This window comes from Ranitomeya variabilis, chromosome 6 (genome assembly GCF_051348905.1).
Source record: "Ranitomeya variabilis isolate aRanVar5 chromosome 6, aRanVar5.hap1, whole genome shotgun sequence".
Lineage (NCBI taxonomy): Eukaryota > Metazoa > Chordata > Amphibia > Anura > Dendrobatidae > Ranitomeya > Ranitomeya variabilis.
This window is the reverse complement of record NC_135237.1, coordinates 198,534,744-198,546,789: the sequence shown is the minus strand read 5'-3', so window position 1 is coordinate 198,546,789 and position 12,046 is coordinate 198,534,744. Positions and strand designations below refer to the sequence as shown.

Genomic DNA, 12,046 nt, shown 5'->3' with positions numbered 1-12,046 from the left:
GGGGTGGGCAAACTGTGGATCGCACAACTGTTCCAGTCCGGCCCCCTGACTAAGACAACCGAAGGGCCCTCAAATCTAGTGACCATTCATCGCCACCCACTATCACTGCCATCCTTAGGATGCAGACATCGGTGAATACATTGGTGGTGTAAGAACCACCGGCCCCTTCTTCCACTAATCAGGAGGTGACACCGCTAATGCGATGACGTCATTTCATCATGTCAGCTGTGCACTACGGAGAAAGGGGTAGAGGCAGAGCATCAAGGGGTACAGGAGCGAGGTGAATTTGGTGTTTTTTTCATGCGGAAGGGAATGTTTATATTTATATAGGAGGCTATATGGGACTCATTCTGTATATAGAAGGCTGTGTTGGGATCATACTGTATATGAGAGACTATGTGGGGCTCATACGATATATAGGGGCTGTATGCGGGGTCATACGGCATACAGGGGGATATCAGCATATTTAATTCTGCTCAATATTAAGAGATACAATTAATATTAATATAAAATAATTAACATATGTTAGTATTAAGATTAATATTGAGCATAATTATTTCAACCTATTGGTTCAGCCCTGCACCACAGTCACGGTCTCTCATGTGTCCCCTTGGGAAAATGCATTGCCCACTTCTTTTCTAATGGATTTTTACAAAAAAATGTAATTCCTCTTTGCATAGAGGATACCTCCTAAAGGATCAATAGACAGTTACATAAATATTAGGCCAATATTAAGATCACATCCTTATTACAAACTAAACCCCAATTATACAACCCCCAAATACATTCTTACCATGCATGCAGAATAATTTGCAGGTTCTAATTTTCTCATTATTGGAGCTCCAATTATATAGAATTTTCCTTGCATTGATCCAGCCTGCAGATTTATAAGACAAATAATTACTATACATTTATTAATCAAAAAGTACCTAAACTACCAATTACCGTATATACTCGAGTATAAGCCGACCCGAGTATAAGCCGACCCCCTAATTTTGCCACAAAAAACTGGGAAAACTTATTGACTCGAGTATAAGCCTAGGGTGGGAAATGCAGCAGCTACCGGTTAATGTCAAAAATAAAAATAGATACCAATAAAAGTAAAATTAATTGAGACATCAGTAGGTTAAGTGTTTTTGAATATCCATATTGAATCAGGAGCCCCATATAATGCTCCATACAGTTCATGATGGGCCCCATATATTGCTGCACAAAGGTTAATAATGGCCCCATAAGATGCTCCATAGAAACATTTGCCCCATACAATGCTGCATAAAGGTTGTTGGCCCCATAAGATACTCCACACATTAGGGGCCCCATGAGATGCTCAACACATTATGGCCCCATGAGATGCTCCATACATTATGGCCCCATGAGATGCTCCACACATTAGGGGCCCCATGAGATGCTCCACACATTATGCCCCATAAGATGCTCTTCATATATGCCCCATAAGATGCTCCATACATTTGCCCTATTTGCTGTTGCTGCGATTAAAATAAAAAAAATCACATACTCACCTCTCTTCGCTCAGGCCCCCGGCTGTTGTGAATTTGGATTCTGGGCTCCCCCGGTGGCCGCTTGTGGAATTGGACTTGTCATCCTCTTTCCTGTTTCACCTGGTTCCATCAGTAGTGGGTGTCGCTATTTAAGCTCATTTCTCTGGTGGTTTCTTGCCGGTCAGCAATGTTATCTGATGCCTCTCGGTGCTTGTTCCTGCTTCTAGACTACTACTAGATAAGTTGGACTTTTGTCCTTGTTTTGTTTTGCCTATTTGTTCCAGTTCACAGCTGAAGTTTTGTTACTGTGTCTGGAAAGCTCTCGTTGATCAGGGATTGCTACTCTGGCGTTATGAGTTAATGCCAGAGTTTAGGGTAATCTCTGGATGGTGTTTTGTTAGTGTTTTTCTGCTGACCATGAAAGTATACTATCTGTCTTCTGCTATCTAGTAAGCGGACCTCAAATTTGCTAAGACTATTTTCCTGCTGCGTTTGTTGTTTCATCTGAACTCACCGTCATTATATGTAGGGGGCTACTGTCTTCTTTGGAAATATTTCTCTAGAGGTGAGCCAGGTCTTATATTTCCCTCTGCTAGCTATTTAGGTCTTAGGCCAGAGCTGGGCATCTAGCGATAAATAGGAAATGCTACCTGGCTATTTCTAGTTGCGCGGCAGGCTTAGTTCATGGTCAGTATAGTTCCATCTTCCGAGAGCTTGTCCCTCTATAGGCTTGCTATGATCTCTGCCTGCAGAGATCATGACAGTTTGACCGGCCACTAAAGTGTTAAAGACCCAGGTTTAGAAAGGAGAGTTATAAGAAGTCTGCTGGAATTTTTTTTTTTTTTTTTTCCTCCAGTCTGCCTTGCTGCAGTCTTTTTTCTCTCTCTCCTCCTAATCTCTGTATGCTCTGTGTGCACCTGACAATAATGGATCTCCAGAGTGTAACTGCGGGTTTGAATAATCTCATCACGAAAGTACAAAATTTACAAGATTTTGTGGTACATGCTCCGGTATCTGAGCCGAGAATTCCTTTGCCGGAGTTCTTCACAGGGAATAGAGCTAGCTTCCAGAATTTCCGAAATAATTGTAAGCTTTATTTGTCCCTGAAGTCTCGTTCAGCTGGAGACCCTGCTCAGCAGGTTAGGATTGTGATTTCCTTGCTCAGGGGTGACCCTCAAGATTGGGCCTTCTCATTGCCAGCAGGGGATCCTGCGTTACGCGATGTGGATGCGTTTTTTCTGGCCTTGGGCTTGCTTTATGAGGAACCTCATTTGGAACTTCAGGCAGAAAAAACTTTGATGGCACTATCTCAGGGGCAAGACGAAGCTGAAGTTTTCTGCCAAAAATTCCGTAAATGGTCTGTGCTTACTCAGTGGAATGAGTGCGCCTTGGCGGCAACTTTCAGAGAAGGTCTCTCTGATGCCATTAAGGATGTTATGGTGGGGTTCCCTTTGCCTGCAGGTCTGAATGAGTCCATGACAATGGCTATTCAGATTGATAGGCGTCTGCGGGAGCGCAAACCGGTGCACCATCTGGCGGTGTCTATGGAAAAGACACCAGAAAGTATGCAGTGTGATAGAATTCTGTCCAGGAGCGAGCGACAGAATTTTAGACGGAAGAATGGATTGTGTTTCTATTGTGGGGATTCTACTCATGTTATATCGGCATGCTCTAGGCGTACAAAGAAGCTTGATAAGTCTGTTTCCATTGGCACCATTCAGTCTAAGTTTATTTTGTCTGTAACCCTGATTTGCTCTTTGTCATCCATTGCCACGGACGCCTATGTTGACTCTGGCGCCGCTCTGAGTCTTATGGATTGGTCCTTTGCCAATCGTTGTGGTTTTGATTTAGAGCCTTTGGAGACTCTTATTCCTCTGAAGGGGATTGACTCCACCCCATTGGCTAATAATAAACCACAATACTGGACACAAGTAACCATGCGTATCAATCCGGATCACCAGGAGATTATTCGTTTCCTGGTGCTGTATAATTTACATGACGATTTGGTACTGGGATTGCCATGGTTGCAGTCTCACAACCCAGTCTTGGACTGGAGAGCAATGTCTGTGTTGAGCTGGGGATGTAAGGGTATTCATGGGGACGTACCTTTGGTTTCTATTTCGTCGTCCATTCCCTCTGAAGTCCCTGAGTTCCTCTCTGATTATCAAGACGTCTTTGACGAACCCAAGCTTGGGTCGTTACCTCCGCACCGTGAGTGCGATTGTGCCATAGATTTGATACCGGGTTGTAAATATCCAAAGGGTCGTTTGTTTAATTTGTCTGTGCCGGAACATGCTGCTATGCGGGAATATATAAAGGAGTCTTTGGAAAAGGGACATATTCGTCCATCTTCTTCTCCCTTGGGAGCTGGGTTTTTCTTTGTCTCAAAAAAAGACGGCTCTTTGAGACCATGTATTGATTATCGGCTTCTGAATAAGATCACTGTTAAGTATCAATACCCATTGCCATTGCTTACTGATTTGTTTGCTCGTATAGAGGGTGCTAAGTGGTTCTCTAAAATTGATCTTCGTGGGGCGTATAATTTGGTGCGGATCAGGCAGGGGGATGAGTGGAAGACCGCATTTAATACGCCCGAGGGCCACTTTGAGTATTTGGTCATGCCTTTTGGTCTTTCTAATGCCCCTTCAGTTTTCCAGTCTTTTATGCATGATATCTTCCGCGATTTTCTGGATAAATTTATGATAATATATCTGGATGATATTCTGATTTTTTCTGATGACTGGGACTCTCATGTCCAGCAGGTCAGGAGAGTTTTTCAGGTTCTGCGGTCTAATTCTTTATGTGTGAAGGGGTCTAAGTGCGTTTTTGGGGTCCAGAAAATTTCCTTTTTGGGGTATATTTTTTCTCCCTCTTCCATTGAGATGGATCCCGTCAAGGTGCAAGCTATTTGTGACTGGACTCAGCCCTCCTCTCTTAAGGGTCTTCAGAGATTTTTGGGCTTTGCCAACTTTTACCGTCGATTTATTGCTGGTTTTTCGGATGTCGTTAAACCACTGACTGATTTGACCAGACAAGGCGCTGATGTTGCTAATTGGTCCCCTCATGCTGTAGAGGCCTTTCAGGAGCTTAAGCGCCGTTTTGCCTCTGCCCCTGTGTTGCGTCAGCCTGATGTGAATCTGCCTTTTCAGGTTGAGGTTGACGCTTCGGAGATCGGAGCTGGGGCAGTGTTGTCGCAGAAAGGTTCCGACTGCTCCGTCATTAGGCCTTGTGCCTTCTTTTCTCGCAAATTTTCGCCCGCAGAGCGGAATTATGATGTTGGGAATCGGGAGCTTTTGGCCATGAAGTGGGCGTTTGAGGAGTGGCGCCATTGGCTCGAGGGGGCTAGGCATCAGGTGGTGGTATTGACTGACCACAAAAATTTGATTTATCTTGAGACTGCCAGACGCCTGAATCCTAGACAGGCGCGCTGGTCTTTATTTTTTTCTCGCTTTAATTTTGTGGTGTCATACCTACCGGGTTCTAAGAATGTTAAGGCAGATGCCCTTTCTAGGAGTTTTGACCCGGACTCTCCTGGTAATTCTGAACCCACAGGTATCCTTAGGGAGGGAGTAATTTTGTCGGCCGTTTCTCCTGATCTGCGGCGGTCCTTGCAAGAGTTTCAGGCGGATAGACCGGATCGTTGTCCGCCTGATAGACTGTTTGTTCCGGATGATTGGACCAGCAGAGTCATCTCTGAGGTACATTCTTCTGCATTGGCAGGTCATCCCGGAATTTTTGGTACCAGGGATTTGGTGGCAAGATCCTTCTGGTGGCCTTCCCTGTCACGAGATGTGCGAGTCTTTGTGCAGTCATGTGACGTTTGTGCTCGGGCCAAGTCTTGTAGTTCTCGGGCTAGCGGACTGCTGTTGCCCTTGCCTATTCCTAAGAGGCCTTGGACACACATCTCGATGGATTTTATTTCAGATCTGCCTGTTTCCCAGAAGATGTCTGTCATCTGGGTGGTCTGTGACCGTTTCTCTAAAATGGTCCATTTGGTTCCTCTGCCCAAGTTGCCTTCTTCTTCTGAGTTGGTTCCTCTGTTTTTTCAGAATGTTGTCCGATTGCACGGTATTCCTGAGAATATTGTTTCTGACAGAGGTACCCAATTTGTGTCTAGATTTTGGCGGGCATTCTGTGCTAGGATGGGCATAGATTTGTCTTTTTCATCTGCTTTTCACCCTCAGACTAATGGCCAGACCGAGCGGACTAATCAGACCCTTGAGACATATCTGAGGTGTTTTGTCTCTGCTGACCAGGATGATTGGGTTGCTTTTTTGCCATTGGCAGAGTTCGCCCTCAATAATCGGGCCAGTTCTTCCACCTTGGTGTCCCCGTTTTTCTGTAATTCGGGGTTTCACCCTCGATTTTCCTCCGGTCAGGTGGAATCCTCGGATTGTCCTGGAGTGGATGCGGTGGTGGAGAGATTGCATCACATCTGGGGGCAGGTTATGGACAATTTGAAGTTGTCCCAGGAGAAGACTCAGCGTTTTGCCAACCGTCATCGTCGTGTTGGTTCTCGGCTTTGTGTTGGAGATTTAGTGTGGTTGTCTTCTCGTTTTGTCCCTATGAGGGTCTCTTCTCCTAAGTTTAAACCTCGGTTCATCGGCCCTTATAGAATATTGGAGATTCTTAATCCTGTTTCTTTCCGTTTGGACCTCCCTGCGTCCTTTTCCATTCATAACGTTTTTCATCGGTCGTTATTGCGCAGGTATGAGGTACCTGTTGTACCTTCAGTTGAGCCTCCTGCTCCGGTGTTGGTTGAGGGTGAGTTGGAGTACGTTGTGGAGAAAATTTTGGACTCTCGTGTTTCCAGACGGAAACTCCAGTATCTGGTTAACTGGAAGGGTTACGGCCAGGAGGATAATTCTTGGGTCAATGCATCTGATGTTCATGCTTCTGATCTTGTTCGTGCCTTCCATAGGGCTCATCCTGGTCGCCCTGGTGGATCTGGTGAGGGTTCGGTGCCCCCTCCTTGAGGGGGGGGTACTGTTGTGAATTTGGATTCTGGGCTCCCCCGGTGGCCGCTTGTGGAATTGGACTTGTCATCCTCTTTCCTGTTTCACCTGGTTCCATCAGTAGTGGGTGTCGCTATTTAAGCTCATTTCTCTGGTGGTTTCTTGCCGGTCAGCAATGTTATCTGATGCCTCTCGGTGCTTGTTCCTGCTTCTAGACTACTACTAGATAAGTTGGACTTTTGTCCTTGTTTTGTTTTGCCTATTTGTTCCAGTTCACAGCTGAAGTTTTGTTACTGTGTCTGGAAAGCTCTCGTTGATCAGGGATTGCTACTCTGGCGTTATGAGTTAATGCCAGAGTTTAGGGTAATCTCTGGATGGTGTTTTGTTAGTGTTTTTCTGCTGACCATGAAAGTATACTATCTGTCTTCTGCTATCTAGTAAGCGGACCTCAAATTTGCTAAGACTATTTTCCTGCTGCGTTTGTTGTTTCATCTGAACTCACCGTCATTATATGTAGGGGGCTACTGTCTTCTTTGGAAATATTTCTCTAGAGGTGAGCCAGGTCTTATATTTCCCTCTGCTAGCTATTTAGGTCTTAGGCCAGAGCTGGGCATCTAGCGATAAATAGGAAATGCTACCTGGCTATTTCTAGTTGCGCGGCAGGCTTAGTTCATGGTCAGTATAGTTCCATCTTCCGAGAGCTTGTCCCTCTATAGGCTTGCTATGATCTCTGCCTGCAGAGATCATGACACCCGGCACTTGCGATAGTCACCTTCCACGTTCCATCGCTGCGCGCTGCTCTGTCTTCCATCCTCGGCACTGACCGTTCAGACAGAGGGCGGCGCGTACTAATCGCGCCATCGCGCCCTCTGACCTGTACAGTCACAGCCAGAGGATAGAAGACAGAGCAGCGCGCAGCGATGGAACGAGGAAGGTGACTATCGCGCAATGCTCCCCCTCCCCTGATATAATCACCTGCTCCCGGCGCGGTCCCCTGGCAGCGTCTCACTGTCAGATGGTCTCCGGGAGCCGGCGGCATCTTCCTATGTTCAGCGGTCACGTACCGCTCATTAGAGTAATGAATATGTGTGCATATTCATTACTTTAATGAGCGGTACCACGTGACCGCTGAACACAGGAAGCGCTGCCGGAGACCATGAGACATGCAGGGACAATGCCAGGGGCAGGTAAGTATGTCACCGCGCCGCTCCCCCACACTCGCCGACCCCCCCGACGACACTGACTCGAGTATAAGCCGAGAGGGTCACTTTCAGCCAAAAAAAGTGGGCTGAAAATCTCGGCTTATACTCGAGTATATACGGTATTTTATTTAATCTAAACAGATGCAGTAATTCTGTAATAACCTACACACACACACATACACACACATCTGCATAAATGGTTAGGCTTCTTTTAATGATAAAAATTTCTAGATTGTGTGATTGCATTCACAAAGCCATTGTGCATTGTCCATTTTTTTCTTTTTTAAGTGAACAGCACACAAATACGATATTCTACAGGGCCACTCAAATGTATGTTTTCTTTTTGGACATGTATTAAAAATCAAGACAAGTCCTTGGCTGCTCTGTTTTTTTAAGTGAAAGTCAACCGTTTAAGTGAAATGTACAGCACACAGTGTACAATTCGCAGACACAAACCAAGTTTATATGTGTGAATATCATCTTAAACCTTTTGCTTGTTGGGGTTTCTTGACAATGTTAGCCAGGACAATTTTCTTTTGATGTGTACAAATAAACAATTAAAACTTAGATTACTAAATAATATTTTGATATTAATCTCCAATGACTAGTTATTTTCTATGGTCAAAATGCCACTCAGCACTTTATAGACGCAGGCATCTTCAAACAGGTTTAGCTAAACATGTGATACAAACAGAACATTAGATATACCACACCCCTTAAAATAAGTTTAACATGTGCAGAGTCCATACATACCACTAAGGCCAGGACCGCGATTGCCACAAATGAGACAAAGAAGAACCTCTCGCCTCAAGTGGTGGTCTGAACAATGTTTTAGGGGGTGACATTTTGCCGACACCCCCACCCCCACCCTACAGGAGTGGGATTTGTCTGGTTCTTAGTACCGGTTGTTAAACAGACAAAAGGCTTGGAGAGGAAGTATATCTCCAACCATAAATATGTAACACCCCAGGGGACCGGTTGTTACAGTGATGTTGCCTTCCTTTTGGGGAGGGCGATATCATGCTTGGAGGCAATGGGAATTTCCTTTATACCAGGTAAGGCACTCACATGCAACACATTCCAAATCTAGGCCAGGAGGGGGAGCTGAGGACCCGGATTCAGGGGAGCTTCCCTGAGCTTTAAGTGTCCTGTTCTGGAGGAGTTAGGTCAGTTGGCGAGAAACACTGATACGGAAGGACGTCTGGAACAGACGGAGAGGCCTGGCAGCCACGTGGGAACTGCAGCCTCTGGAAAGAGCGATAACCTGAAGGGTTGAATGTGGTGAAGCTACAGAGGAAAGGAGCAGAGGAGAAATAAAGGGCTCACAGGGGAACAGCGGGGAGGACACCCTCAGAGCCATAGCGCGGAAGCTGGGTACCGGGAGCTCGAGGCCTTAGTGTAACTGTAGGACACTTGGCAGAACCAGAGGGCTAAGAACTGTAAGTGATCAGCCCGCACCACACCTGAGATGCAGCAGCACCTGAGGAGCCTGGGGCATGATAGAGTCCCTGTAAAACGGCTCAAGCTGCCCGTCATGCAGGTGCCTGTTCCAGGACAGGTGAAAAGAGGACTTTGCTAGTAAGCTTAAAGCAGCAGGGACCTCACATACAACAGCGCTGGTAGGAAAGGCTTACGGATCTCAACTGGGGAGGAGTTCCCTATTGCCTCCAAGCTGGCTGGACCCTATCTACACCTGTACCTGGTTCCTTGGACTGAGACCTGTTACATCTACAGTAAACCAGGTAAATGCTTATCATACTGTGTTCTCCACTTATTCGTCAGCATACAACACAACCATCGCCATACTCCTTGGGAGCCCTGGGGACCCCGATTCACCTGTGGGAAGCGTTACCATCACTGCTGCAACAACATCCCCCAGAGGACCCCTTTAAAGCAGCATCGGTCCCCCTATTTACCGAACGCCACAGGTGGTGTCACGACAGACTTTATCACAATTCCCCTTTAACCCCTTCACCCCCAAGGGTGGTTTGCACGTTAATGACCGGGCCAATTTTTACAATTCTGACCACTGTCCCTTTAGGAGGTTATAACTCTGGAACGCTTCAACGGATCTTGGCGATTCTGACATTGTTTTCTTGTGACATATTGTACTTCATGATAGTGGTAAAATTTCTTCGATATAACTTGCGTTTATTTGTGAAAAAACCGGAAATTTGGCGAAAATTTTGAAAATTTTGCAATTTTCCAACTTTGAATTTTTATGCCCTTAAATCACAGACATATGTCACGCAAAATACTTAATAAGTAACATTTCCCACATGTCTACTTTACATCAGCACAATTTTGGAACCAAAATTTTTTTTTGTTAGGGAGTTATAAGGGTTAAAAGTTGACCAGAAATTTCTCATTTTTACAACACCATTTTTTTTTAGGGACCACATCTCATTTGAAGTCATTTTGAGGGGTCTGTATGATAGAAAATACCCAAGTGTGACACCATTCTAAAAACTGCACCCCTCAAGGTGCTCAAAACCACACTCAAGAAGTTTATTAACCCTTCAGGTGTTTCACAGGAATTTTTGGAATGTTTAAATAAAAATGAACATTTAATTTTTTTTCACACAAAATTTATTTCAGCTCCAATTTGTTTTATTTTACCAAGGGTAACAGGAGAAAATAGACTGCAAAAGTTGTTGTACAATTTGTCCTGAGTACGCTGATACCCCATATGTGGGTGTAAACCATTGTTTGGGCGCATGGCAGAGCTTGGAAGGGAAGGAGCGCCATTTGACTTTTCAATGCAAAATTGACTGGAATTGAGATGGGACGCCATGTTGCGTTTGGAGAGCCCCTGATGTGCCTAAACATTGAAACCCCCTACAAGTGACACCATTTTGGAAAGTAGACCCCCTAAGGAACTTATCTAGATGTGTGGTGAGCACTTTGACCCACCAAGTGCTTCACAGAAGTTTATAATGCAGAGCCGTAAAAATAAAAAATCATATTTTTTCACAAAAATGATCTTTTTGCCCCCAATTTTTTATTTTCCCAAGGGTAAGAGAAGAAATTGGTCCCCAAAAAATGTTGTGCAATTTGTCCTGAGTACGCAGATACCCCATATGTTGGGGTAAACCACTGTTTGGGCGCATGGCAGAGCTCGGAAGTGAAGGAGCGCCATTTGACTTTTCAATGCAAAATTGACTGGAATTGAGATGGGACGCCATGTTGCGTTTGGAGAGCCCCTGATGTGCCTAAACATTGAAACCTCCTACAAGTGACACCATTTTGGAAAGTAGACCCCCTAAGGAACTTATCTAGATGTGTGGTGAGCACTTTGACCCACCAAGTGCTTCACAGAAGTTTATAATGCAGAGCCGTAAAAATAAAAAATCATATTTTTTCACAAAAATGATCTTTTCGCCCCCAATTTTTTATTTTCCCAAGGGTAAGAGAAGAAATTGGTCCCCAAAAAACGTTGTGCAATTTGTCCTGAGTACGCAGATACCCCATATGTTGGGGTAAACCACTGTTTGGGCGCATGGCAGAGCTTGGAAGGGAAGGAGCGCCATTTGACTTTTCAATGCAAAATTGACTGGAATTGAGATGGGACGCCATGTTGCGTTTGGAGAGCCCCTGATGTGCCTAAACATTGAAACCCCCCACAAATGACACCATTTTGGAAATTAGACCCCCTAAGGAACTTATCTAGATGTGTTTTGAGAGCTTTGCACCCCCAAGTGTTTCACTACAGATTATAACGCAGAGCCGTGAAAATAAAAATTCTTTTTTTTTTTTCACAAAAATGATTTTTTAGCCCCCAGCTTTTGTATTTTTACAAGAGTAACAGAATAAACTGGACCCCAAAAGTTGTTGTCCAATTTGTCCTGAGTACGCTGATACCCCATATATGGAGGGTAACCACTGTTTGGGCGCATGACAGAGCTCGGAAGGGAAGGAGCGCCATTTGGAATGCAGACTTAAATGGATTGGTCTGCAGGCGTCACGTTGCATTTGCAGAGCCCCTGATGTACCCAAACAGTACAAACCCCCCACAAGTGACCCCATATTGGAAACTAGACCTCCCAAGGAACTTATCTAGATGTGTTGTGAGAACTTTGAACCCCCAAGTGTTTCACTACAGTTTGTAACGCAAAGCCGTGAAAATAAAAATTCTTTTTTTTTTCACAAAAATGATTTTTTAGCCCCCAGCTTTGTATTTTTACAAGGGTAACAGAATAAATTGGACCCTAAAAGTTGTTTTCCAATTTGTCCTGAGTACGCTGATACCCCCTATGTGGGGGGTAACCACTGTTTGGGCACATGACAGAGCTCGGAAGGGAAGGAGCGCCATTTGGAATGCAGACTTAAATGGATTGGTCTGCAGGCGTCACGTTGCATTTGCAGAGCCCCTGATGTACCCAAACAGTAC

At 45.0% G+C, this 12,046-nt stretch overlaps 1 protein-coding gene across 1 annotated transcript in view; it reads right to left on the bottom strand.

Moving 5' to 3' along the window:
* Positions 1–12,046, bottom strand: part of LOC143782192 (polycystin-1-like protein 1) — a 264,298-nt gene that overhangs the window by 170,025 nt on the left and 82,227 nt on the right. The window contains exon 7 of the mRNA XM_077269385.1: positions 794–877. Within this exon, the coding sequence (XP_077125500.1) occupies positions 794–877 (84 nt within the window). The remainder of the gene's footprint in view (positions 1–793; positions 878–12,046) is intronic.